This window comes from Stenella coeruleoalba (assembly GCF_951394435.1).
Source record: "Stenella coeruleoalba genome assembly, chromosome: 19".
Classification (NCBI taxonomy): domain Eukaryota; kingdom Metazoa; phylum Chordata; class Mammalia; order Artiodactyla; family Delphinidae; genus Stenella; species Stenella coeruleoalba.
The window spans coordinates 32932449-32960250 of NC_137165.1; the positions used below are offsets into that span (position 1 = coordinate 32932449).

Sequence of the window (27802 nt, forward strand, 5' to 3'; positions counted from 1 at the left end):
GGTTGTCTTTTGGTCTTCTTTATGGTTTCCTTTGCTGCGCAAAAGCTTTTAAGTTTCATTAGGTCCCATTTGTTTACTCTTGTTTTTATTTCCATTACTCTAGGAGGTGGGTCAGAAAGAATCTTGCTGTGATTTATGTCATAGAGTGTTCTGCCTATGTTTTCCTCTAAGAGTTTGATAGTTTCTGGCCTTACATTTAGGTCTTTAATCCATTTGGAGCTTATTTTTGTGTATGGTGTTAGGGAGTGATCTAACTTCATACTTTTACATGTAGCTGTCCAGTTTTCCCAGCACCACTTATTGAATAGGCTGTCCTTTCTCCACGGTACATTTCTGCCTCCTTTGTCAAAGATAAGGTGACCATATGTGCGTGGGTTTATCTCTGGGCTTTCTATCCTGTTCCATTGATCTATCTTTCTGTTTTTGTGCCAGTACCATACCGTTTTGATAACTGTAGCTTTGTAGTATAGTCTGAAGTCTGGGAGCCTGATTCCTCCAGTTCCTTCTTTCGTTCTCAAGATTGCTTTGGCTATTCGGGGTCTTTTGTGTTTCCATACAAATTGCAAAATTTTTTGTTCTAGTTCTGTGAAAAATGCCAGTGGTAGTTTGATAGGGATTGCATTGAATCTATAGATTGCTTTCGGTAGTAGAGTCATTTTCACAATGTTGATTCTTCCAATCCAAGAACATGGTATATCTCTCCATCTATTTGTATCATCTTTAATTTCTTTCATCAATGTCTTATAATTTTCTGCATACAGATCTTTTGTCTCCTTAGGTAGGTTTATTCCTAGATATTTTATTCTTTTTGTTGCAATGGTAAATGGGAGTGTTTTCTTGATTTCACTTTCAGAGCTTTCATCATTAGTATATAGGAATGCCAGAGATTTCTGTGCATTAATTTTGTATCCTGCCACTTTACCAAATTCATTGATTAGCTCTAGTAGTTTTCTGGTAGCATCTTTAGGGTTCTCTATGTATAGGATCATGTCATCTGCAAACAGTGACAGCTTTACTTCTTCTTTTCCGATTTGGATTCCTTTTATTTCCTTTTCTTCTCTGATTGCTGTGGCTAAAACTTCCAAAACTATGTTGAATAAGAGTGGTGAGAGTGGGCAACCTTGTCTTGTTCCTGATCTTAGTGGAAATGCTTTCAGTTTTTCACCATTGAGGATGATGTTTGCTGTGGGCTTGTCATATATGGCCTTTATTATGTTGAGGAAAGTTCCCTCTATGCCTACTTTCTGCAGGGTTTTTATCATAAATGGGTGTTGAATTTTGTCGAAAGCTTTCTCTGCATCTATTGAGATGATCATATGGTTTTTCTCCTTCAGTTTGTTAATATGGTTTATCACATTGATAGATTTGCGTATATTGAAGAATCCTTGCATTCCTGGAATAAACCCCGCTTGATCATGGTGTATGATCCTTTTAATGTGCTGTTGGATTCTATTTGCTAGTATTTTGTTGAGGATTTTTGCATCTATGTTCATCAGTGATATTGGCCTGTAGTTTTCTTTCTTTGTGACATCCTTGTCTGGTTTTGGTATCAAGGTGATGGTGGCCTCATAGAATGAGTTTGGGAGTGTTCCTCCCTCTGCTATATTTTGGAAGAGTTTGAGAAGGATAGGTGTTAGCTCTTCTCTAAATGTTTGATAGAATTCGCCTGTGAAGCCATCTGGTCCTGGGCTTTTCTTTGTTGGAAGATTTTTAATCACAGTTTCAATTTCAGTGCTTGTGATTGGTCTGTTCATATTTTCTATTTCTTCCTGATTCAGTCTTGGTAGGTTGTGCATTTCTAAGAATTTGTCCATTTCTTCCAGATTGTCCATTTTATTGGCATAGAGTTGCTTGTAGTACTCTCTCATGATCTCTTTTATTTCTGCAGTGTCAGTTGTTACCTCTCCTTTTTCATTTCTAATTCTATTGATTTGAGTCTTCTTCCTTTTTTTCTTGATGAGAGTAGCTAATGGTTTATCAATTTTGTTTATCTTCTCAAAGAACCAGCTTTTAGTTTTATTGATCTTTGCTATCCTTTCCTTCATTTCTTTTTCATTTATTTCTGATCTGATTTTTATGATTTCTTTCCTTCTGCTAGCTTTGGGGTTTTCTTGTTCTTCTTTCTCTAATTGCTTGAGGTGCAAGGTTAGGTTGTTTATTCGAGATGTTTCCTGCTTCTTAAGGTGGGCTTGTATTGCTATAAACTTCCCCCTTAGAACTGCTTTTGCTGCATCCCACAGGTTTTGGGTCGTTGTGTCTCCATTGTCATTTGTTTCTAGGTATTTTTTGATTTCCTCTTTGATTTCTTCAGTGATCACTTCATTATTAAGTAGTGTATTGTTTAGCCTCCATGTGTTTGTATTTTTTACAGATCTTTTCCTGTAATTGATATCTAGTCTCATGGCGTTGTGGTCAGAAAAGATACTTGATACAATTTCAATTTTCTTAAATTTACCAAGGCTTGATTTGTGACCCAAGATATGATCTATCCTGGAGAATGTTCCATGAGCACTTGAGAAAAATGTGTATTCTGTTGTTTTTGGATGGAATGTCCTATAAATATCAATTAACTCCATCTCGTTTAATGTATCATTTAAAGCTTGTGTTTCCTTATTTATTTTCATTTTGGATGATCTGTCCATTGGTGAAAGTGGGGTGTTAAAGTCCCCTACTATGAATGTGTTACTGTCGATTTCCCCTTTTATGGTTGTCAGTATTTGCCTTATGTATTGAGGTGCACCTATGTTGGGTGCATAAATATTTACAATTGTTATATCTTCCTCTTGGATCGATCCCTTGATCATTATGTAGTGTCCTTCTTTGTCTCTTCTAATAGTCTTTGTTTTAAAGTCTATTTTGTCTGATATGAGAATTGCTACTCCAGCTTTCTTTTGGTTTCCATTTGCATGAAATACCTTTTTCCATCCCCTTACTTTCAGTCTGTATGTGTCTCTAGGTCTGAAGTGGGTCTCTTGTAGACAGCAAATATATGGGTCTTGTTTTTGTATCCATTCAGCCAATCTGTGTCTTTTGGTGGGAGAATACATTACTATTGAGTATAGTTACCATGCTATACATTCAAATCCAAGAACTTACTCATCTTGTAACCAAAAGTCACTGATAATTTATACTCTTTAACCAGTATCTCCCCATTTCCTCCACCCCTCACCTACTGCCAACCACCATTCTACTCTTGGGTTCAATGTGTTTAACAGTTTTAGATGCCACGTATAAGTGAGGTCATGGCTATGTTTCTCTGTCTGGCCTATTTCACTTAGTATAATATACTCCAGGTTCATCCATGTGGTTGCAAATGGCAGGATTTCCTTTTTATGCCTGAATAATATTCCCTTATATATACGCGTGTGTGTGTGTGTATGTGTATATATATTTTACATTTTCTTTGCCCGTTCATTCATTCATCAATAACATGTTGTTTTCATGTCTTGCCAATGTGAAGAATGTTGTAATGAACATGAGACTGCACACATCTCTTCAAGACAGTGATTTTATTTCTTTTAGATATATACCCAGCAGTGGGATTGCTGGATTATATGGTAGTTCTATTTTTAATTCTTTGGGGAACGTCCATACCATTTTCCATAATGGCTATACCAATTTTACATTCCCACCAACAGTGTATAAGTGTTCCTTTTACTCCATACCCTTGCCGACACTTGTCATCTCGTCTTTTTTTTTTTTTTTTTTTTTTTTGCGGTACGCGGGCCTCTTACTGTTGCGGCCTCTTCCGTTGCGGAGCACAGGCTCCGGACGCGCAGGCTCAGCGGCCATGGCTCACGGGCCCAGCTGCTCCGCGGCATATGGGATCTTCCCAGACCAGAGCACGAACCTGTGTCCCCTGTATTGGCAGGCAGACTCTCAACCACTGTGCCACCAGGGAAGGCCCTCTTGTCTTTTTGATAATAGCCATCCTAACAAGTATTAGGTGATATCTCATTTTTGTTTTAATTTGCATTTCCCTGATGATTAGTGATGTTAAACACCTTTTCATATACCCATCGGCCACTTGTATGTCTTCTTTGAAAAAATGTCTATTCAGGACTTCTGCTTATTTTTTAATCAGGTTTTCTTTTGTGTTTTCCTTTTTTTTTTTTGTGGGGCGGGGTGTTGGTTTTGCATGAGTTCCTTATATATTTTAGATATAAACCTCTTATCAGATTATGGTTCTCCTGTTCCATAGGTTGTCTTTTCATTTTGTTGATTGTTTCTTTTTCTGTGCAGAAGTGTTTTAGTTTAATGTAGTCCCACTTGTTTATTTTTACTTTTGTTCCCTGTGCTTTTGGTGTCATATCCAAAAAATCATTGCTGAGACCAAGGAGCTTTTTCCTGTTTTCTTCTAGGAGTGTTATGGTCTCAGAGTATACATTTAAATCTTTAATTCATTTAGAGTTGATTTTTATATATGGTATAAGATAAGGATCCAGTTTCATTCTTTGGCATGCAGATATCCAGTTTTCCCACCACCATTCCTAAAGAGACTATCTTTCCCCATTGTCTATTCTTGGTGCCCTTGTCAAAGATCAGTTAACCATATATGCATGGGTTTATTTCGAATTCTCTCTTCTGTTCCATTGGCCTGAGTGTCTGATTTTATACCAGTACCGTACTGTTTTGATTACTAAAGTTTTATAATATAGTTTGAAATCAGGAAATGTGTTGCCTCCAGCTTTGTTCTTCCTTAACATTGCTTTGGCTATTCGGGATCTTTTGTGGTTCCATACAAATTTTAGAATTCTTTTTTCTATTTCTGTAAAAAATGTCACTTGAGGCTTCCCTGGTGGCACAGTGGTTGAGAGTCCACCTGCTGATGCAGGGGACATGGGTTCGTGCCCCGGTCCAGGAAGATCCCACATGCCATGGAGCGGCTGGGCCCGTGAACCATGGCTGCTGAGCCTGCGCGTCTGGAGCCTGTGCTCCGCAACGGGAGAGGCCACAACAGTGAGAGGCCCGTGTACCGCCAAAAAAAAAAAAAAATGTCTCTTGGATTTTGATAGAGATTTTACTAGATCTGTAGATCACTTTGGGTAATAAGGACATTTTAACGATACTAATTATTCCAATCCATAAACAGGATCTTTCCTGTTTTATTTGTGTTTCTTCAATTTCTTTCATCAGTGTTTTATAGTTTTTAGTGTAAAGATTTTCACCTCCTTAGTTAAATTTATTCTAAAGTGTTTTATTCTTTTTGATGCTATCGTAAATGGGATTGTTTTCCTAATTTCTTGGATAGGTTGTCGTTAGTGTGTAGGAACACAACTGATTTTTGTATCCTGCAACTTTACTGAATTTTATTAGTTCTAAGAGTTTTTTGGTGGATCTTTAGGCTTTTCTACATATAAGATCATGTATCTGCAAACAGACAATTTTAGTTCTTCTTCTCTGTTTTGGATGCCTTTTATTACTTTTTCTTCCCTAATTGCTCTGGCTAAGACTTTTAATAACTTGTTGAATAGAAGTGGTAAGAGTGGGCACCTCTGTCTCATTCCTGACCTTAGAGGAAAAGCTTTTAGCTTTTCACTATTAAGTGTGATGTTTCTGTGGGCTTGTCTATATGGCCTTTAGTATATGGAAGTATGTTTCCGCTATGCCTAATTTTTGAGAATTTTTATCACGAAAGGATGTTGAATTTTGTCAAGTGCTTTTTCTGCGTCTATTGAGATAATGTGATTTTTATCCTTCATTTTGTTATAGTGGTGTATCACATTTATTGATTTATGTATGTTAAACCAATGTGTATTTCAGGGATAAATCACCCTTGATCGTGGTGTATGATCCTTTTACTGTGCTATTGAATTCAGTTTTGTTGTTGTTGTTGTTACTGAGGATTTTTGCCACTATGTTTATCAGGATGTTGGCCTGTAATTTTCTCTTTTTAAAGTCCCTACATGCCTTTGTTATGAGAATAATGCTGACCTCTTAAAACGAGTTTGGAAGTGTTCCCTCCCCTTCAGTATTTCAGAAGCATTTGAGAAGAACTGGTGTTAATTCTTCCTTAAATGCTTAGTAGAGTTTCAGTCTCACCAATGAAGTTATCTGGTCCTGAGCTTTTCTTCGTTTGGGAGGTTTTTGATTACTGCGTTAATGTCCTTACTTGTTATAGGTCTGTTCAGATTTTTTATATCTTTATGATTATTCTTGGTAGGTTGATTTTTTTCTAGGAATTTATCCATTTCTTCTAAGTTATCCTTTTTTTTCACATATAATTGTTCATAGTAGTCTCTTAGGATTCATTGTATTTCTGTAGTATCAGCTGTAATCTATGCTTTCATTTGTAATTTTATTTGAGTCCTTTTTTTTTGCTTAATTAATTAGCAAAAGTATATCAGTTTTATTTATCTTTAAAAAAACAACTCTTAGTTTCATTGATTTTTTGTTGTCGTTTTTTCTGGTCTGTTTCATATATTTTTGCTCTCATCTTAGTAGTTTCCTTCCTTCTGCTGAGATTAGTTTGTTCTTTTTTCTAGTTTCTTAAGATGTAAAGTTATGTTGTTTATCTGAGATCTTTGTTTTTTCTTCATGTCGGCATTTTTTGCTATAAACTTCTCTCTTAGAACTGCTATTGTTACATCCCATAGTTTTGGTTTGTTGTGTTTCCATTTTCATTTGTATTGAGATAATTTTTAAAAATTATTTATTTTTGGCTGCATCGGGTCTTAGTTGTGGCACGTGGGATCTTCCTTGTGGCATGTGGGATCTTTCATTGCAGCATGCGGTCTCTTCATTGCGGCACTTGCGCTTCTCTCTAGTTGCAGTGCGTGGGCTCCAGAGCACATGGGCTCAGTAGTTGCAGCATGGGCTCTCTAGTTGTGGTGTGCATACTCAGTAGTTGCAGCACGTGGGCTTAGTTGCCCTGTGGTATGTGGGATCTTAGTTCCCCAACCAGGGATTGAACCCGTGTCACCTGCATTGGAAGGTGGATTCTCAACCACTGGACCACCAGGGATGTCCCTCAAGATGCTATTTTATTTCTCTCTTGATTTCTTCTTTGACCCATTGGTTGTTCAGGTGCATGTTCTTCAATTTCCACGTATTTGTGACTATTTCAGTTTTCCTTATGTTATTAATTTCTAATTTCTTACCATTGTGGTTGGAAAAGATACTTGATGAAATTTCAGTCTTAAATTTCTTAAGACTTATTTTGTGGTCCGACATATAATCTATCTTGGAGAATGTTCCATGTGCACTTGAGAAGAATGTATATTCTATGCTGTAGATTTAAACTAAATCATAACAATAATTAACATTAAATGTAAATGGACTAAACATCCCAATTAAAAAGCAGAGATTATCAGGCTGGATAAACATAAAATAATGAACTATTTTGGAATGAATTCCAAAATCATTATGCTAAATGAAAAAAAACAGACACAAATGATTACATACTGTATAATAACATTTACATAGAATTCTAAAAAAGGCAAAACAGAAAGTAGACCATTGGTTGACAGGGTCAGCAATAAAGGAAATTCTGAAGAGGGATAGGAAGGAGTTTTTAGGTAGTGAAAATATTCTAAATTATGATTGTGGTGGTGGTTACATGACTATACATTTATTAAAATTTATCTACATGTACATTGAAAGTTTGTGAATTTTGTCATATATAAATTATTTCTCAATAAAACTGATTGCTATCACACAGCTAATTAACTAAGTTCATGTAGGCATTTAGGAAATGTAAAGATGAATAGAAATGTTTTAAATGAACTGAAAAATGTTTAGTACTGAAAAACAAATCTTTCTACCCTAATTAAATGATACTCAAAATGTTAGAAGTTAATGAGTTTTTAAATGACCTTTAATTACCTACTATCTTTTTTTAATATATTTTTAAATTATTAGGTTGAACTAAAGCGACAATATAATGACCAGCATTCAAAATTAAGAGGTCTTTTACCAGGTCGTCAGTGGTATGAAATTCAAGCATACAGGGCCTTAAACCAGGCCCTAGGTAGGTAAGTGGAGTGAAATTTAATGTAATATTACTGTAATATTATCTCTGACCAGGACTGTTTGTAGAGCTAGTCTTGCTACTTTATTCCTTATAGTAAATTTGATGGAATTTTATTTCACTAGAACCCTGGGAACTGGTATATATTCAGTGATAGATGTCAGGAGTGAAAGTTGAAAGAGTCAATGGAATAATTGAAACCCAAAATAAAACTCAATATTTGCTAAAGGTTAAAGATTTATGATTGGTCAGTGAGCGTACAACAGAGTGCTCAGTAAACGTTTATAGAAGCTCACCACCAAACAATAAAATTTTATCTTGTGAACATCAGAACCTAAATGATGATTTTATGGGTAAAAAGCAAACCATTTAAGAAGAGTTAAAACAAACTGTGTTCATGGTACGAAAGAATTCACACCAACTAACAGTAAAATTTAATTATAATACTCTTTTTTCTAAAGATTCTGGTCCATTAAGATTTGTGCTCTGTGGAACTAGTTTTTAAATCACCATTTTATACCATAATTTCACAGGACATCAACACTTTAAATTTATAAATACTATAATTATTAGATTATTTATAGTCTAATTTAACACTTTATGTTCTCTATGAAATTATAATTAGTTTAACCATGTAATAGTTTTTTCCTGTGAAGCTGTACAAATAAAATTCAGATAATTCAAATAGAAGAACACAGATTAAGAGTAAAGTCATGAAAATATGGCCATTTGACACGTTTTCAGATCAGCCAGAAGACCCACAGGTAACCATTATCTGCCCTAACCAATCTAGAAATTGGACTTTTCTCAAGTGTCTTGTTTACTCACATTAACTCATTTAAACATAAGCAGACCAGCTTGCATTTGAGTTCAGATTTACCTATGCTGATGACATGACTGCAACAGCTGGATTTAAGTCCCAGAACACATCACCCACTCCCCTCCCCATCATTTCAGAATGATATTCTGCACTCGTTTCTCTTCAAACTGAGTGATTCAGTTCTATGTTTAACCTACTGCCCTTCTCTGCCTAGAAATCCCACTGGTACTTGGCATCAGGTTTCACTGGAAATTGTTCTTGAAGCATTTCATCTACTTACTTTGTCTCTCCCTGTTGATTGACCTGTTTGTTTTATTTTAATATTCAGCAAATAGTTTCTAGGGGAGCCTTAATGTTTGTTTTAAAATTCTTGCCTTTTAGTCAGTAGGCTTAATTTCAGGAAAATAAATATTTTTACGTCAGTTGATTTTTTCTCTTAATATAAGCAATGCCTTGAATTTTAAGAAACCATTTGAAGCAAAAGTACATTTGTATCCTATTTTGTCATTTATAAACCTTTTCTACATATATTAAACAGGTTGTGAAAGATGAAATTACTTGTCTAATGTTACATAGCTACTAAATGCACCTTCATGTCTTGACACCACCTACATTTAAAACCTTAAGACTTGGTTTTTCATCCTTATGCCTACCTGTATCCACTAAAATTCTCACTATTAAATATAAACATCTCACTATTAAACTGTTAAATGTACCATATCCTTTCATTATTCTTTGCCTTGGCATACAAGTTACCATACAATTCATTTGGCAAGTTTACCAATCAAAACCTAGTTGAAGAGGTCATGTCCTTTATGAAGACTTTTTTTATTTCTCCAACTAGAGTTATTTACTCCTTAGGAAACCCATAGCACTTTATACTTATCTCTATTATAGCATATATCTCATTGTTTTGGAGTAGCCTGTTTATCTGTCTCCTTCCCTAAACATGTGTTAGACATTTTTCCATTCTCAGCAACCACCTGTACCTCATCTTGGGACATAGATGCACAATAAGTACTTGTTGAATTAGTGAAAAATGCCAGGTTCAGTGCTTTTCCAGCTATACCATATTGGCCAGAGAGCTTCTAGAGCTTCAAAACATACTTTTCAAGAATTTCAGAAAAAGCATGTGTTTATAATGTTGATGTAGAATACTATAGTTTCAGTATTTTATTAATTAAAAAGTGGATAGCCCAACTGTCCTTGTACTGATTTTCAGGGAAACAGTATCAACAAATAGCAACTTACGCCAAAGAAACATCCACTAAAAATAATCAAGTGAATATTTTACATCATTTGATAAAACTCATGTGTATTGATTGACATAAAAGGTGCTTATACTAATGCACTGTTCTTATAAGGGATATGTCTAGAAGGACTAAAGTAAGCAGAAACAAATTGAGTTTAAAAAAATGTTATCTTTTTTTTAAGCTCACATGGGACTGTTAGAGTATTTGAAGTAATGTAAATCCATAAAAAGTAATAACAGCTTTCAGGAATGTACCAGGTGGTTTTGTGACCAGGTTACAACTGCACTATAAGTTTCCTAAAGGGTCTGCTTTACTAAAGTATAATCTTTGTCTCAAGTGGGCATAATTCATTTGAGCAAGGCAGTATGAAAACAATGGAAAAAAGAGAAGGTGAAACCTTTTTCTCAGAACTGTTTTGTTAACTTAAATGCCTTTCTGCCATAGGACACTTTAAACATAAACCAAAATATATTAGCACCCTGACTTTGCATTGATTTTCAACACTGTTGTATAATATTGGCAATATACATCTTCCTATCCTGCCCAATTTTATGGTTGGTCTGATGCCTCAGAACCTATGGATTACTTTAAAGTATCACACAAGAATGTCATATAAAATTTAGATTTTTAATGTCCCTATGGAATAATCAAACCTTTATGTTAATTTTCACCCCCCTTTCAAAATCCCATGATAGTTAAGGAATAAAAATGTCAAACCTATAAAGTTGAAAAGAGTGGGAGAAGAGACAATGACAGATGAGCTGTCAATAAATTTTGAACACTGGAAAACAGAATGACTTAGCAGGCAAGAGAAAGCTGAAATTTAAATCTGTAATCATGAAAGCTAACAAGATCTTCCAGATTCAAGCATGGAAAAGCTTAGGACTTGAGGGTACTCTAAGGTGTTGGTTAAAGCACTGTTAAACTAAAGAGGATTGGTTACAAGTTAGTATATGTAGTAGTTAGACAGCCCCCTCCCCCACCCAGGTTTACTCTCTGGATAGAATGAACTAGAGAATCTGTATATTCTTTAACTACAGTTACAGCTAAGGATGTATTAAAGATGTGGGGTAAGAAAAGTCTACCTACTGAATGTGAGAGCTCCGTTCTCTTTTTCTTCTCAGCTCTGAGTAGGCTGACAATCAATCTTATATCTTCACGGCAGGAAAGTACAGTGTTGCTGTCTAAGAAAACGGACCACCCCATGAATAAGGGCCACAGATAGTAACAAAGTGGCCCTGTTCCTACCTTACTGCAAGTCTCCCAGCCTATAAGTCTCACCCATGTACACAAAGCTACCAATCAGCACTTTAGTGCCTTACTCTTAAATAAGTGCATGGAGTCTTCACCAGATATTCAAAGAATGTCTGTAATATGAAAAACAGAGACCAAAACAATACCAACGAAACAAAAGCAGGGTGGAATAACTTGTAGAAAACAGAAACAGTGCAGTAGAAAAGAAGTTGGCAAACTTTTTCTGTAAAGGGCCAGATAAGTACATATTTTATGTTTTTCAGGCCACATACAGTCTGCATCCACATTCTTCTTTGTTTTTTCTTTAACCTTTAAAATGTAAATACCATTCCTAGATTGCAGGCTATACAAAAACATGATATGGACCAGATTTTCCCTGTGGACTATGGTTTGCCAACTGTTGGATAAAAGAAAACTTTAAAAAATTTTATCAGTAATACCCATAGGGGGAGGTAAGATATTGCCTCCATAAAACAAGAACAGAAAATAAGAAAAAACTCCTAGACATTAATATGGTAGCAACAAATTTTAAATGCAGAATTGGGCTTAGGAGAGAAAATTGAAATTTCCCACATCCAAAAATCAAAGAGAAAGAAAATGGGAAAGAATAACTAGAAAATTAGAGGATCAGTATGCAGGAAACAACTTCTGATAAATAGGAGCTCCATATGAAGAGACTAGAGAAAATAGAGAAAGAAACATGTCAAAGGAATAATTCAAGAAAAATGCTCAGAATTGAAGGACATACTTTCCTGATGAAAGCATCCACTCAAGTACCAGTAAAGGGGGAAAAGCTACAAAGCTCCTCACTATGCAGTTTCGAAGTACCCAAGGTAAAGAAAAGGTCCTGAAACCTTCCAGGGAGAAAAAGAAAACTCTCATACAAAAGATATAGAATCAGTATTGAAACAGACTTCTTAAAAGCAACACTAGAAGCTGAAAGACAGTTGAAAATTATCTTCAATTATTTGAGGGAAATTTTTGACTTGCAATCTAAGTTCTTAGCAATGCAAATGATCAATAAACTGTAAGACAGACTAAAGCATTCAGTATTCAGTATTAAAGGACCTAAACATTTGCTTCAAATGCACACTTTCTCAGGATCCAACTGAAAGATATTCTCTAACAAAGAAGAGAAAATTCAGAAAGAGGAATACCAAGGATGCAGGAAACTGGAGTTCCAACCCAGAAAAGTGAAATTCCCAAAACAACCAAGGAAGAAAGCTCTGGGATGAATCTGTGTGGCAGTCCCATAGTAGTTAGTCTAGATTGGTTTCTGAGGATGGAAGGTTTTGCCCTTATTGAGAAAAATTCTTGCAGCTGTGACAAAGTGGGAATTAATTAATGATAGAAACATAGAAAATTAAGCAAAAAAGGAAAGAGGGAGAGTTATTAACTCCAAGGCAGACAAAAACGTCTTGTATGGGAAAGGACATGTAATCATACTGGATCATGTAATTCACCTTTAAATGGTAATCCACTGAATATTGATTTACAAAAGAATTGTGATATAATGCTGCTGGAAGAATGGAGAGGTAGTGAAGTTATCAGTGATATGAGATAAACATCTTCTGTAGGAAAAGTCAGTAAATGATTTCTAATGGTTAAAAACCAGGAAGTAGTAGTAGTATGTTATTTAGAAATATGGAGGCAAATGACCATAAGAACTATGTAAAATATTTTCAATTACTTGTTTCTGAGATTGGGAATTGGAGATGTGGTGTGGGTAGGCAAAAGAAAATTCTGTTTTTATTAAAACAATTATAATACTATTTGACTTTTAAACTATGCTTGTGTATTTGATTAAAAATTAAAATTTACAAGCTAAAATTAACTTTTTAAAGAGTCTGGAGATTGGTTCAAGATGGCAGAGTAGAAGGGCATGCTCTCATTCTTTCGAGAACACCAGAATCACAACTAACTGCTGAACAGTCATCAACAGGAAGACACTGGAACTCACCAAAAAAGATACCCCACATGCAAAGACAAAGAGGCTGCAGTGAGACAGGAGGGGTGCTATCACAATAAAATCAAATCCCATAACTGCTGGGTGGGTGACTGACAAACTGGAGAACACTTATACCACAGAAGTCCACCCACTGGAGTGAAGGTTCTGAGCCACACGTCAGACTTCCCAACCTGGGGGCCTGGCAACGGGAGGAGGAATTCCTAGAGAATCAGACTTTGAAGGCTAGTGGGATTTGATTGCAAGACTTTGGCAGGACTGGGGGAAACAGAGACTCCACTCCTGGAGGTCACACACAAAGTAGTGTGCGCATCAGGACCCAAGGGAAGAAGCAGTGACCCAATAGGAGACTGAGCTAGACCTACCTGCCAGTGTTGGAGGGTCTCCTGTGGAGGTGGGGAAAGCTGTAGCTCACCAAGGGACAAGGACACTGGCAGCAGAAGTTCTGGGAAGGACTCCTTGGTGTGAGCCCTCCCAGAGTCCACCATTGGCCCCCACCATAGAGCCTGGGTAGGCTCCAGTGTTGGATCGCCTCAGGCCAAACACCCAACAGGGAGGGAACTCAGCCCCACCCATCAGCAGACAAGGGGATTAAAGTTTTACTGAGCTCTGCCCACCAGAGCAACAGCCAGCTCTAGCCACCACCAGTCCCTCCCATCAGGAAGCTTCCACAAGTCTCTTAGATAGCCTCATCCACCAGAGGGCAGACAGCAGAAGCAAGAAGAACTGCAGTCCTGCAGCCTGTGGAACAAAAACCACATTCACAGAAAGATAGACAAGATGAAAAGTCAGAGGGCTATGTCCAGATGAGGGAACAAGATAAAACCCCAGAAAAACAACTAAATGAAGTGGAGATAGGCAACCTTCCAGAAAAAGAATTCAGAATAATGATAGTGAAAATAATCCAGGACCTCGGAAAAAGAATGGAGGCAAAGATCAAGAAGATGCAAGAAATGTTTAACAAAGATCTAGAAGAATTAAAGAACAAACAAACAGAGATGAGCAATACAATAACTGAAATGAAAACTACACTAGAAGGAATCAATAGCAGAATAACCAAGGCAGAAGAACGAATAAGTGACCTGGAAGAGAGAATGGTGGAATTCACTGCCATGTAACAGAATAAAGAAAAAAGAATGAAAAGAAATGAAGACAGCCTAAGAGACCTCTGGGACAACATGAAACGCAACAACATTCACGTTATAGGGGTCCCAGAAGGAGAAGAGAGAGAGAAAGGACCCGAGAAAATATTTGAAGAGATTGTAGTCGAAAACCTCCCTAACATGGGAAAGGAAATAGCCACCCAAGTCCAGGAAACACAGAGAGTCCCATACAGGATAAACCCAAGTAGAAACACGCTGAGACACATAGTAATCAAATTGGCAAAAATTAAAGATAGAAAAATTATTGAAAGCAGCAAGAGAAAAATGACAAATAACATACAAGGGAACTCCCATAAGGTTAACAGCTGATTTCTCAGCAGAAACTCTACAAGCCAGAAGGGAGTGGCATGATATACTTAACGTGATGAAAGGGAAGAACCTACAACCAAGATTACTCTACCAAACGAGGATCTCATTCAGATTTGATGGAGAAATCAAAAGCTTTACAGACAAGCAAAAGCTAAGAGAATTCAGCACCACCAAACCAGCTGTACAATAAATGCTAGAGGAACTTCTGTAAGTGGGAAACACAAGAGAAGAAAAGGACCTACAAAAACAAATGCAAAACAATTAAGAAAGTGGTCATAGGAACATACATATTGATAATTACCTTAAATGTGAATAGATTAAATGTTCCAACCAAAAGACACAGGCTTACTGAATGGGTACAAAAACAAGACCCATATATATGCTGTCTACAAGAGACCCACTTCAGACCTAGGGACACATACAGACTGAAAGTGAGGGGATGGAAAAAGATATTCCATACAAATAGAAATCAAAAGAAAGCTGAAGTAGCAATACTCATATCAGATAAAATAGACTTTAAAATAAAGAATGTTACAAGAGACAAGGAAGGACACTGCGTAATGATCAAGGGATCAATTCAAGAAGAAGATATAACAATTATAAATATATATGCACCCAACATAGGAGCACCTCAATACATAAGGCAACTGCTAACAGCTCTAAAAGAGGAAATCGACAGTAACACAATAATAGTGGGGGACTTTAACACCTCACTTACACCAATGGACAGATAATCCAAAATGAAAATTAATAAGGAAAGACAAGCTTTAAATGTCACAGTAGACCAGATATTTAATTGATATTTATAGGACATTCCATCCAAAAACAGCAGATTACACTTTCTTCTCAAGTGCACACGGAATATTCTCCAGGATAGATTACATCTTGGGTCACAAATCAAGCCTCAGTAAATTTAAGAAAATTGAAATCATATCAAGCATCATTTCTGACCACAACGCTATGAGATTAGAAATCAATTAGAGGGAAAAAAATGTAAAAAACACAAACACATGGAAACTAAACAATATGTTACTAAATAACCAAGAGATCACTAATAAATCAAAGAGGAAATCAAAAAATATCTAAAGACAAATGACAATGAAAACACGACGGTCCAAAACCTATGGGATGCAGCAAAAGCAGTTCTAAGAGGAAAGTTTATAACTATACAAGCCTACCTCAAGAAACAAGAAAAATCTCAAATAAACAATCTAACATTACACCTAAAGGAACTAGAGAAAGAAGAACAAACTAAACCCAAAGTTAGCAGAAGGAAAAATATAAATATCAGAGCAGAAATAAATGAATTAGAAACAAAACAGTAGCAAAGACCAATAAAACTAAAAGCTGGTTCTTTGAGAAGATAAAATTGATAAACCATTAGCTAGACTCATCAAGAAAAAGAGGGAGAGGACTGAAATCAATAAAATTAGAAATGAAAAAGGAGAAGTTACAACAGACACCACAGAAATACAAAGCATCCTAAGAGACTACTACAGGCAACTCTATGCCAATAAAATGGACAACCTGGAAGAAATGGACAGATTCTTAGGTATAACCTGCCAAGACTGAACCAGGAAGAATTAGAAAATATGAACAGACCAATCACAAGTAATGAAATTGAAACTGTGATTTAAAATCTTCCAACAAACAAAGTCCAGGACCAGATGGCTTTACAGGTGAATTCTATCAAACATTTAGAGAAGAGTTAACACCGATTCTTCCCAAAATCTTCCATTCAAAAAAATTGCAGAGGAAGGAAAATTCTCCAACTCATTCTGTGAGGCCACCATCACCCTGATACCAAAATGAAACATACTACAAAAAAAGAAAATTAAAGACCAATATAACTGATAAATATACATGCAAAAATCCTCAACAAAATACTAGCAAACAGTATCTAACAACACATTAAAGGGATCATACACCATGATCAAGTGGGATTTATCCCAGAGATGCAAGGATTCTTCAGTATACGCAGATCAATCAATGTGATACACCATATTAACAAATTGAAGAATCAAAACATATGATCATCTCCATAGATGCAGAAATAGCTTTTCACAAAATTCAACACCCATTTATTTAAAAACTCTCCAGAAAGTGGGCATAGAGGGAACCTACCTCAACATAATAAAGGCCATATATGACAAACCCACAGCAAACATCATTCTCAATGATGAAAAACTGAAAGCATTTCCTGTAAGATCAGGAACAAGACAAGGATGTCCACCCTCACCACTATTATTCAACATAGTTTTGGAAGTCCTAGCCATGGCAATCAGAGAAGAAAAAGAAATAAAAGGAATAGAAATTGGAAAAGAAGAAGTAAAACTGTCACTGTTAGCAGATGACATAATACTATACATAGAGAATCTTAAAGATGCCACCAGAAAACTACTAGAGCTAATCAATGAATTTGGTAAAGTTGCAGGATACAAAATTTATGCACAGAAATCTGTTGCATTCCTATACACTAATGATTAAAAATCTGAAAGAGAAATTAATGAAACACTCCCATTTACCATTGCAACAAAAAGAATAAAATACCTAGGAATAAACCTACCTAGGGAGACAAAAGACCTGTATGCAGAAAACTATAAGACACTGATGAAAGAAATTAAAAATGATACCAGCAGATAGAGAGATATACCATGTTCTTGGATTGGAAGAATCAATATTGTGAAAATGACTATACTACCCAAAGCAATCTGCAGATTCAATGAAATCCCTGTCAAATTACCAATGGCATTTTTTACAGAACTAGAGTAAAAAATCTCAAAATTTGTATGGAGACACAAAAGATCCCGAATAGCCGAAGCAGTCTTGAGGGAAAAAAACGGAGCTGGAGGAATCAGACTCCCTGACTTCAGACTATACTACAAACCTACAGTAATCAAGACAGTATGGTACTGGCACAAGAACCGAAATATAGATCAATGGAACAGGATAGAACGCCCAGAGATAAACCCACGCATCTATGGTCAACTAATCTATGACAAAGGAGACAAGGATATACAATGGAGAAAAGACAGTCTCTTCAGTAATTGGTGCTGGGAAAACTGGACAGCTACATTTAAAAGAATGAAATTAGAACACTCCCTAACACCATACACAAAAATAAACTCAAAATGGACTAGAGACCTAAGTGTAAGACCGGGCACTGTAAAACTCTTAGAGGAAAACATCGGAAGAACACTCTTTGACATAAATCACAGCAAGATATTTTTTGATCCACCTCCAGAGTAATGGAAATAAAAATAAACAAATGGGACCTAATGAAATTTAAAAGCTTTTGCACAGCAAAGGAGACCATAAACAAGACAAAAAGACAACCCTCAGAATGGGAGAAATATTTGCAAATGAATCATCAGACAAAGGATTAATCTCCAAAATATATAAACAGCTCATGCAGCTCGATATTAAAAGAACAAACAACCAATCCAAAAATGGGCAGAAGACCTAAATAGACATTTCTCCATAGAAGACATACAGATGGCCAAGAAGCACATGAAAAGCTGCTCAACATCACTAATTATTAGAGAAATGCAAATCAAAACTACAATGAGGTATCACCTCACATCAGTTAGAATGGGCATCATGAGAAAATCTACAAACAACAAATGCTGGCGAGGGTGTGGAGAAATGGGAACTGACTTGCACTGTTGGTGGGAATGTAAATTGATACAGCCACTATGGAGAACAGTATGGAGGTTCCTTAAAACACTAAAAATAGAACTACCATATGACCCAGCAATCCCACTACTGGGCATATACCCAGAGAAAACCATAATTCAAAAAGACACATGCACCCCAATGTTCATTGCAGCACTATTTACAGTAGCCAGGTTATGGAAGCAACGTAAATGCCCATTGACAGACAAATGTGTAAAGAAGATGTACATATATACAATGGAATATTATTCAGTCATAAGAAGGAAGGAAATTGGGTCATTTGTAGATACATGGATGCATCTAGAGACTGTCATACAGAGTGAAGTAAGTCAGAAAGAGAAAAACAAATATCGTATATTTACGCATATATGTGGAACGCAGAAAATGGTACAGATGAACTGGTTTGCAGAGCAGAAACTGAGACACAGAAGTAGAGAACAAACATATGGACACCAAGGGGGCAAAGCGGCAGGTGGTGGGGGTTGTGGTGTGATGGATTGGGAGATTGGAATTGACATGTATACACTGATGTGTATAAAATGGATGACTCATTAGAAAATAAATAAATAAACATTAAAAAAATAGAGTCTGGAGGTTTCAATTCTAGATAAGATGGAGTAAGTACATTCTGTACTGTCTTTAAAAGCTAGACAGAATGCATGGAGCAGCTATTTGAGTACCGTGAAAAGTGAATAATAGTAGACAGATTGCGGAAGAAGACCAGAATTCAAAATACCAATGAACTGGTTGGAATAACTATATTAATATCAGGACAAAGTAGAATTAAGAGGAAAGAAAATTATTGGGGTGTTAGAAGAAAATTTACATAATGATGAAAGGGTCAATTTATCAGAAAGACATAACAATCCTAAATGTGTATGCATCTAAAAATAGAGCTTCAAAATACATGACACAAAAGCTGACATCTGAATAGAGAAATAGACAAATCCACAAGCATGGTTGGAGACTTTAAAATTCCTCTCTCAGTAATAGATAGAAGTAGTAAACAGAAAACCAATAAAGAGATGGAAGACTTAAACAATATTATTAGCCAGCTAGATTGAATTGACATTATAGAGCACTCCAGCCAACAATAGCAGAATAAACACAAGGAATATGTACCAATTTAGACAATATCCTGGGTGATAAACTTAAAATTTTTTTTAAGGATTTGAAATCATAGTGTATTCTTTGACCATGCTGCAAATAAACAAACTAGAAATCAATAACAGAAAAATAACGTAAAAATGTCCAAGTACTTGGAAATTAATAACATCTTTAAAAATCCATAGGAAAAACAGGATGTCTTAGGATAATTAGAAAATATTGTGAACTCACCAGAAATGAAAATCATCATATCAAAATTTGTGGACCACAGGTATAGCAGAGCTCACTGGGAAATTTATATCATTAAATGTTTATTTTCAGAAACAAAGATCTCTAATCAGTTATCTAAACTTCTACCTTAAGAAGCTAGAAAAGAAGAGCAAAATAAATGTAAAGCAAACAGAAAAAAGAAAAGAATATAAGTCAATGAAACTAAAAAACAATAAAATCCATTTTTAAAGCAATCAATAAAATCTACTGACTTATAGGTAAACTGACAAAAAAAAAAAGCCACAAATTGCCAATATCTGGAATAAAGGAGGTGATATTACTACATATCCTGCAGACATTCAAAGGATAATATGGGGAAATTTTTACCTGTCTCAGAGCTCACTTAAGCAGTTGTTTAACTTCACAGCTTCCTGAGACAATGAATGAAAATTGGGACAAATAACAAACTAACTGAAAAGCTTAAAGAGAAAAGCTGGGAAATGAGATTTCCATGGGGGCTTTAAAAGTTCCGACATATTCCTGAGACTCTAGTAGGAATGTTTAGGACTGTGCACATGACCAGGGATGTGCACATGCTCATAAGACCTGAGAAGGTCCTAAGCTCTCACCTCTGTGTGACCTTGAGGCTCTGCTGAAGCAGGAAGTGAAGACTAAGGTAGAGTTTTTGCCTGCCTGATCAAGGCTCAAAAATGTATCCAAAAATACATGCAAAGCCTCTTGGCAAAGAATGGGAGACTGTGGATTCCAGATGTTTAAGGAAATCTCTGTCTAATCATTAGCTGACCACTAAGCTGACCTAGCAATGGTCACACATGACAGAATACAGACTTTACAAAATGATTTCAGAAAAGTCACAGCAACAACAACAGCAGCATCAACAACAAAAATCCTTGGGGAGGGAGGAAGAATCTGATTTCTACAGTTGCCAGATTACATTATTTAAAATGTACTCTTTTCAACAAAAATTATGGCATGTGCAAAGAAGAATATATTCCCCATACACAGGGGAGAAAGCAGTCAATAAGAATTATCCCTAAGGGAGTCCAGATGTTGTAGTTAGTATATAAAGCTATTTTAAATATGATCAAGGAACCAAGGAAATTATGTCTAAACTATAGGAAACTATGAGAATGATGTTTCACCAGATGGAGAATATCAATAGTTAGATAGAATTTTAAAAAAAAAAAAAAAACCTAATGGAAATTCTGTAGTTGAAACCTACAATAAGTGAAATGAAAAATTTAGTAGAGGGGCTCAACAGCAGTTTTGAGCAGGAAGAAGAAAGAATTGGTTTCCAGTCTGAGGAACAGAAAGAAAAAGAATGAAAAATAATTAAGATAGCCTCAGGAACCTGTACAACCCCATCAAGCATACCAACATACACATAAAGAGAGTCTTAGAGGGAGAGAAGAGAGAGAAAGAAACAAAGATTTTTTTGAAAAAGTAATGGCTGGAAACTTCCCTAATTTGGTGACACATCTAATTTGATGACACATCTAAGAAAATCAGAAAACTCCAAGTAGTTTGAATTCAAAGAGATCCATACATAGAAATGTCATGATCAAGCTGTCAAAAGACAAAGAGAGAATCTAGACAGCAGCAAGAGAAAAACAACTCATTATACAAGGTATCCTCAATAATTTAAGCATATTTCTCACTGGAAACCATGGAGAGAAGAAAGCAGTGAAATGACATGTTTAAAAGGCCAAAAGAAAAAAACTGTCAGTTGAATCTATATCTAACAAAACTATCCTTCAAAAATTAAGGAGAAAGTAGAACATTTCCAAATAAACAAAAACTGAGAGAATTAATCTCTAGAAAACTTATTGTACAAGAAATACTAAAGGGAGTCTTTTTCTGGCTGAAATGAAAGGACACTAACCAGTAACTATATCCACATGAAGAAATAAAGAGCATCTGTAAAGGTAATTTCATAGGTAAATATAAAAAACAATATAACTTTTTTTTGGTTTTGTTTTTTTTGCGGTATGCGGGCCTCTCACTGTTGTGGCCTGTCCCGTTGCGGAGCACAGGCTCAGCGGCCATGGCTCACAGGCCCAGCTGCTCCGCGGCATGTGGGATCTTCCCGGACCAGGGCACGAACCCGTGTCCCCTGCATCGGCAGGCGGACTCTCAACCACTGTGCCACCAGGGAAGCCCAATATAACTATATTTTAATAACTTTTTCTCCTGTTTGATTTTTGAAAACAACTGCATAAAGCAATAAACTTAAGTCTGTGGTAATAGGCATTGTATTGGCAGTCCCAAAGACGATGTTTAGGTTCAGTTATTCACCAGGAGCAGTGATAGACTCAGCATATAGCTGTATGCACACCTAGGATTTATTACAGTGAAAGGATACAAAGCAAAAACAGCAAAGGGAATAGGCACATGGGCAAACTCCAGGGGAAGCCAGGTACAATCTTCCGAGGGTCCTCTCTCAATGGAGTCACACAGGGCACACTTAGTTTCCCAGCAATGAATTGTGGTAATGTGTGAAATAATAGCCAATCGGGAGAGCTTGTTAGAGACTCAGCACCCGGTTTTTTTATTTGGGCTGGTCGTATAGGCAGACTCTGCCTAACATTTCCCCAAAGTCTAGACTCTCAGAAGCAAAGCAGGTGTTCAGCATTAACCATATTTTTCCACAGACATTGTAGACACAGTGAGATTTTCTTTTAGTTAGTGATTGGAACCCTCCCTGAAATCTAAACACCAACCAAGGGCTACCTTATATTCAGGCCTTTCTAGGGATAAGCAACTTGGCCTGCTGTATTAACTCTTTTCTGCACAGGTATACAATGTTTAAAGATATAATTTATATTAAAGTAATAGCACAAGGGTTGGGGGGAAGAAACAGAGTTATACAGGAGCAGTGTTTTTGTATACTACTGAAATTAAGTTGCTATCAATCCAAAATAGATTTTTATAAATTAAGGTGTTTATTATAATCCTCAAAGCAACCATTAATAAAATAACTCAAATATCTATTGCACACAGAAGAAGGCAGTAATGAAGGAATAGTGGAAGAACAATAACAAAAAAGACAGAAAACAAATAGTAAAGTGGATATTTGCAAAATAGCTAAGTAAATTCTACCTTATCAGTAATTACATTAAGTGTAAATGGACTAAGCACTCCAATCAAAAGAAAAAGATTGGCAAAATGAATTTTTTTAAAAAGGACATGATCCAACTTTATGCTGCCTGAAAGATAAATGCTTTGGTTAAAAAACACAACTAGATCAAGTGTAAACAGAAAAAGACATGCAAGCAGTAAACAAAAGACAACTGATTTGGTTATACTAATACCAGACAAAATAACCTTTTTGTTACTAGAAATTTTCTAATAAAATTTTCACTCCATTAATTCAACAGTTATAGTTGGAGACTTTAATACCCCACTTTCAATAATGGATAGAATAGTTAGAAAGAAAATCAACAGAAAAGGAAAGTCTTGAACAGCACTATAAACCAACAATTACAAACCTAACATATTTATTACACTCTACCCTACAATAACAGAATGCACATTCTTCTTAAGTGTACATGACACATACTTCAGAATAGACCATATGTTAGGCTACAAAATAAATTTCAATACATTTTAAATGGTTAAAATCATAGAAAGTATCTTTTCTGATCACAGTGGAATGATAGTATAAATCAGTAACAGACAGAAAATTTAAAAACTTATAAATACGTGGAAATTAAAGAACATACTCCTAACCAGTGGATCAAAGAAGAAATCAAAAGGGAGATTAGAAAATACCTTGTGATAAATGAATATGATAACACAGTGTACCAAAATTTTGAGGGTAGAGTGAAAGCAGTGCTCAGAGAGAAATTTATTTTTATAAATGCCTATATTTAAAAAAAAAAAGAATATCTGAAATCAGTACTCTAACCTTCTACCTTAAGGAATTAAGGAAAGAAGGGCAAATCAAACCCAAGGCAAGCAGATCAAAGGAATAGTAGAGATTAGAATGGAAATAAAGGAAATAGAAAATAAAGTAGAAAAAGTCAGGGTAACAAAAGTTGGGTCTTTGAAAAGATCAAGAAAATTGACATTTAACTAGACTGACCAAGAAAAAATGCAGAAAAGACTCAAATTACTAAAATTAGGAATGAAAGAGGGGTTGTTACTGCCAAACTTACAGAAATACAAAGCATTATAAGAGAATACTTGAACAGTTGTATGACAACAAAATAGATAATTTAGATAAGTTGGACAAATTCAGGACTTCCCTGGTGGCACAGTTGTTAAGAATCCTCCTGCCAATGCAGGGGACACACATTAGAGCCCTGGCCTGGGAAGATCCCACATGCTGTGGAGCAACTAAGCCTGTGTGCCACAACTACTGAGCCTGTGCTCTAGAGCCCGCAGTTCACAACTACTGAGCCCACATGCCACAACTAATGAAGCCTGTGTGCCGAGAGCCCATGCTCAGCAACAAGAGAAGCCACCAGCCCCTGCTCGCCGCAATTAGAGAAAGCCCATGTGCAGCAATGAAGACCCAACACAGCCAAAAATAAAAAGATAATAAATAAATTTATTTTAAAAAAAAAGATGGACAAATTCATAGAAAGACATAGCTATGGAAACTGACACTCAAGCAGTAGAATGTCTGAATAGATCTATAACAAGTGAAGAGGTGGAAGAATTAGTAATACGAAAATTTCACACAAAGAAAAGCCCAGGAAAGAATGACTCCACTGATGAATTCTAGCAAACATTTAAAGAGAATCCTTTACAAACGCTTATGAAAAATAGAACAGGAAACATGTACCAGTTTATTCCATGAGGCCACTGTTGCCTGATACCAAAAGTAATCAAAGACATCACAAGAAAGCTACAGAGCAGTATCTCTTATGGTTATAGATGCAAAAATCCTCAACAGAAAAGTAGAACACTGAATCCAGCAACTTACTAAAAGGATTGTACACAGTGACCAAGTGGAATTTATCTCAGGACTGCAAGGTGGTTCAACACCCTGCCAGTTTATTGGTTCAGCTAAAATCAGTGTAATACCATATTAGAGTAAAGTACAAAAACCACAAGATCATCTCAAGATGAGAAAAAGCAATTGACAATATAACACTCAACAAAGTAGGAATCTATGCATACAATAGTTAACATCATACTGAATGGTGAAAGTTATCATTTTTCTCTTAAGTTTGAGAATAAAATAAGGATGGCCGCTCTCACCACTTGTATTCATTTTTGTGTTGGAGGTTCTAGCTAGGGCAATTAGGCAAGAAAAAGAAATAAAAGGTATCCAGACTGGAAAAGAAGTAAAATTATCTTTAAATTTGCAAATGACGTGATATTCTACATAGAAATACTAAGGAATCCATAAAAAATAACTATTTAGAACTAAAACAAGTTCAGCAAAGTTATAGGATGCATATTCACTATACAAATATCAGTTACATTTTTATACACCAGCAATGAACAATCCAAAAATGAAATCAAGTTAATTCCATTTACCGTAGCATCAAAAAGAGCAAGATACTTAGAAATAACTTTAATGAAAGTACCCTGAAAGCTTCAAAATATTGTTGAAAGAAATTTCTAAATAAATGGGAGAATTCCATGATGACAGATTGGAAAACATTATTATTAAGATAACATTCTCCCCCAAATTGATCTACAGATTTAATATAATCCCAACCAGAATTCCAACTGGATTGGGTGCAGAAATTGAGAAGCTGATCCTAAAATTCATATGGAAATTGAAAGAGACCCAGAATAGCCACAAAAAATTTGAAAAAGAAGAACAAAACTGGAGAACTGACAATTCTCAATTTCAAACTTACTGCAAAACTACAGTAATCAAGACTGTATTGTATTGATGTAATACAGACATGTAGAACAAGGGGTAAAATTGAGGGTCCAGAAACAAACCCATGCATTTACAGTGAATGGATTTTTGACAAAAGTGTCAAGACAATTTAATGAGGAAAGAATAGTCTTTTTCACAGATAATTCTTGGATAATTGGATATCCACCTGGAAAGGAATGAAGTTAGACCCCTACCTCACACCATATACAAAAGTTAACTCAAAATGGATCAAAGACTAACAAGGTATAAATTTTCTTGACCTTGGATTAGGCAACGGTTTCTAAAATATTTGCAAATCATGTATCTGATAAGGGTCTTATATCCAGAATATATAAAGAACTCTTACAGTTCAACAATAAAAATATAAATAATGCAATTTTAATTTGGACCAATAATTTAAATAGACATTTCTCCAAAAAAGGATACACACGTGGCCATTGTGCACATGAAAAGATGCAGAACATCATTAGTCATTAGGGAAATGCACATCAAAACCAAAGTGAAATACCACTTCATACCTCCTGGTACATCTACTGAAAAAGATGGACAGCAACAAGTGTTGGTGAAGCTATGGAGAAATTGGAAATCTCATACATAGCTAATGGAAATGTAAAATTATGTGACTGCTTTGGAAAAAAAAAATGTAGCAGTTCCTCTAAAAGTTAAACGTAGAGTTATACAACCTAGCAATTCTATTCCTAAGTATATACCCAAAAGAATTTTTTAAATGTATCCATATAAAAACTTGTACACAAATGTTTATAGTAGCATTATTCATAATAGTCAAAAGGTGGAAACAACCCAAATGCCCATTAACTTATGAATGGATAAATTATGGTATATCCATATAATGGAATATTATTCAGCCATAAGAAGGAACAAAGTACTGATGCATGATACAAGTAACCTTGAAAACATCATGCTAAGTGAAAGAAGCCAGACACAAAATGACATATATGATTCTAGTTATATGAAGTGTCCAAAATAGGTATATCTATACAGACAGAAAGTAGATTGTGGTTGCAAGGGGTTAGGGGGAATGATCTGGGTAATTGGGAGTGACTAATGGGCATGGGGTTTCTTTTTGGTGAGGTAAAAATGTTCTGTAATAGACAGTGGTATAGGTTGCAGAACCTTGTAAATGTAACCACTGAATTTTATTTTTAATTTTTTTTTTATGCAGCAGGTCCTTGTTAGCCATCAGTTTTATACACATCAGTGTATACATGTCAATCCCAATCGCCCAATTCATCACACCACCACCACCACCACCACCACCCCCCGCTGCTTTCCCCCCTTGGTGTCCATACGTTTATTCTCTACATCTGTGTCTCAATTTCTGCCCTGCAAACTGAAAAACCACTAAATTTTAAAAATTTTAATAATGTTTAAAATTTTAAAAATTAGCAAATTGAACCCAACAATCTATAAAAAGAATAATGCACATGACCATAATGGTTATTCTAGGGATGAAAGAAAGGCAAGCTCAGTATTTGAAATTTTGCCAGTATAATCCACCATGTTAACAGTCTAAAAAGAACAACTACATGATTATATCAATTGGTGCAAAAATTTTTTTACAAACTTATTCATTTATGATAAAAACTTGTTAAACCAGAATAAAAGTTATGTACATAAAATCTACAGCTAATATAATACTTAAGGTAAAAAATATTGTGTGTGTAAAGAATGTTTTGGGAAATATTTTCTATAATTTTTTTGTCTTTCAAAATAGAATGCATGTAACATTTTTGGGTATGTTATCAGTAGTTGGCAAAAGTAGGAGAGTTTTTAATACATCTACTTTGGTACATTGTACTGAGTAGTTTCTAAAAACTTTACTCATAATAATGACTTTGATTAAAGGACATGTCATTGATTTTGATACCTGACAGACACATCATTGATTTTCTCAACCTTCTGTCTGTCCCACTAGAAATGTGGCTTTATTTTCACTGTTACATTTATTTCATTTTCTCCCTATTTTTTATAGGTGTATTCGACACAAAAATGATTGGGGAGCTCTTATTCTAGTGGATGATCGCTTCAGGAGTAACCCAAGTCGATACATATCTGGTAAGATTCTCTGCTGGGCTTAGAGTACGAATTAGTAACAATCTTTGGTATTTAATAACTTCTATTTTTAAAGCAAAGAATTGGATAGAGAATTTGAATTACTAGATCGAACATGGAAAAATTCACATTGACTG

At 35.5% G+C, this 27802-nt stretch overlaps 1 protein-coding gene across 5 annotated transcripts in view; it reads left to right on the forward strand.

Moving 5' to 3' along the window:
* BRIP1 (BRCA1 interacting DNA helicase 1) overlaps window positions 1-27802 on the forward strand; it is a 209132-nt gene that overhangs the window by 167353 nt on the left and 13977 nt on the right. For all 5 annotated transcript variants that reach the window (XM_079905392.1, XM_079905391.1, XM_079905395.1 and 2 more), the window contains 2 exons: window positions 7861-7973; window positions 27586-27668. In XM_079905392.1, coding sequence (XP_079761518.1) covers window positions 7861-7973; window positions 27586-27668 — 196 coding nt within the window. The remainder of the gene's footprint in view (window positions 1-7860; window positions 7974-27585; window positions 27669-27802) is intronic.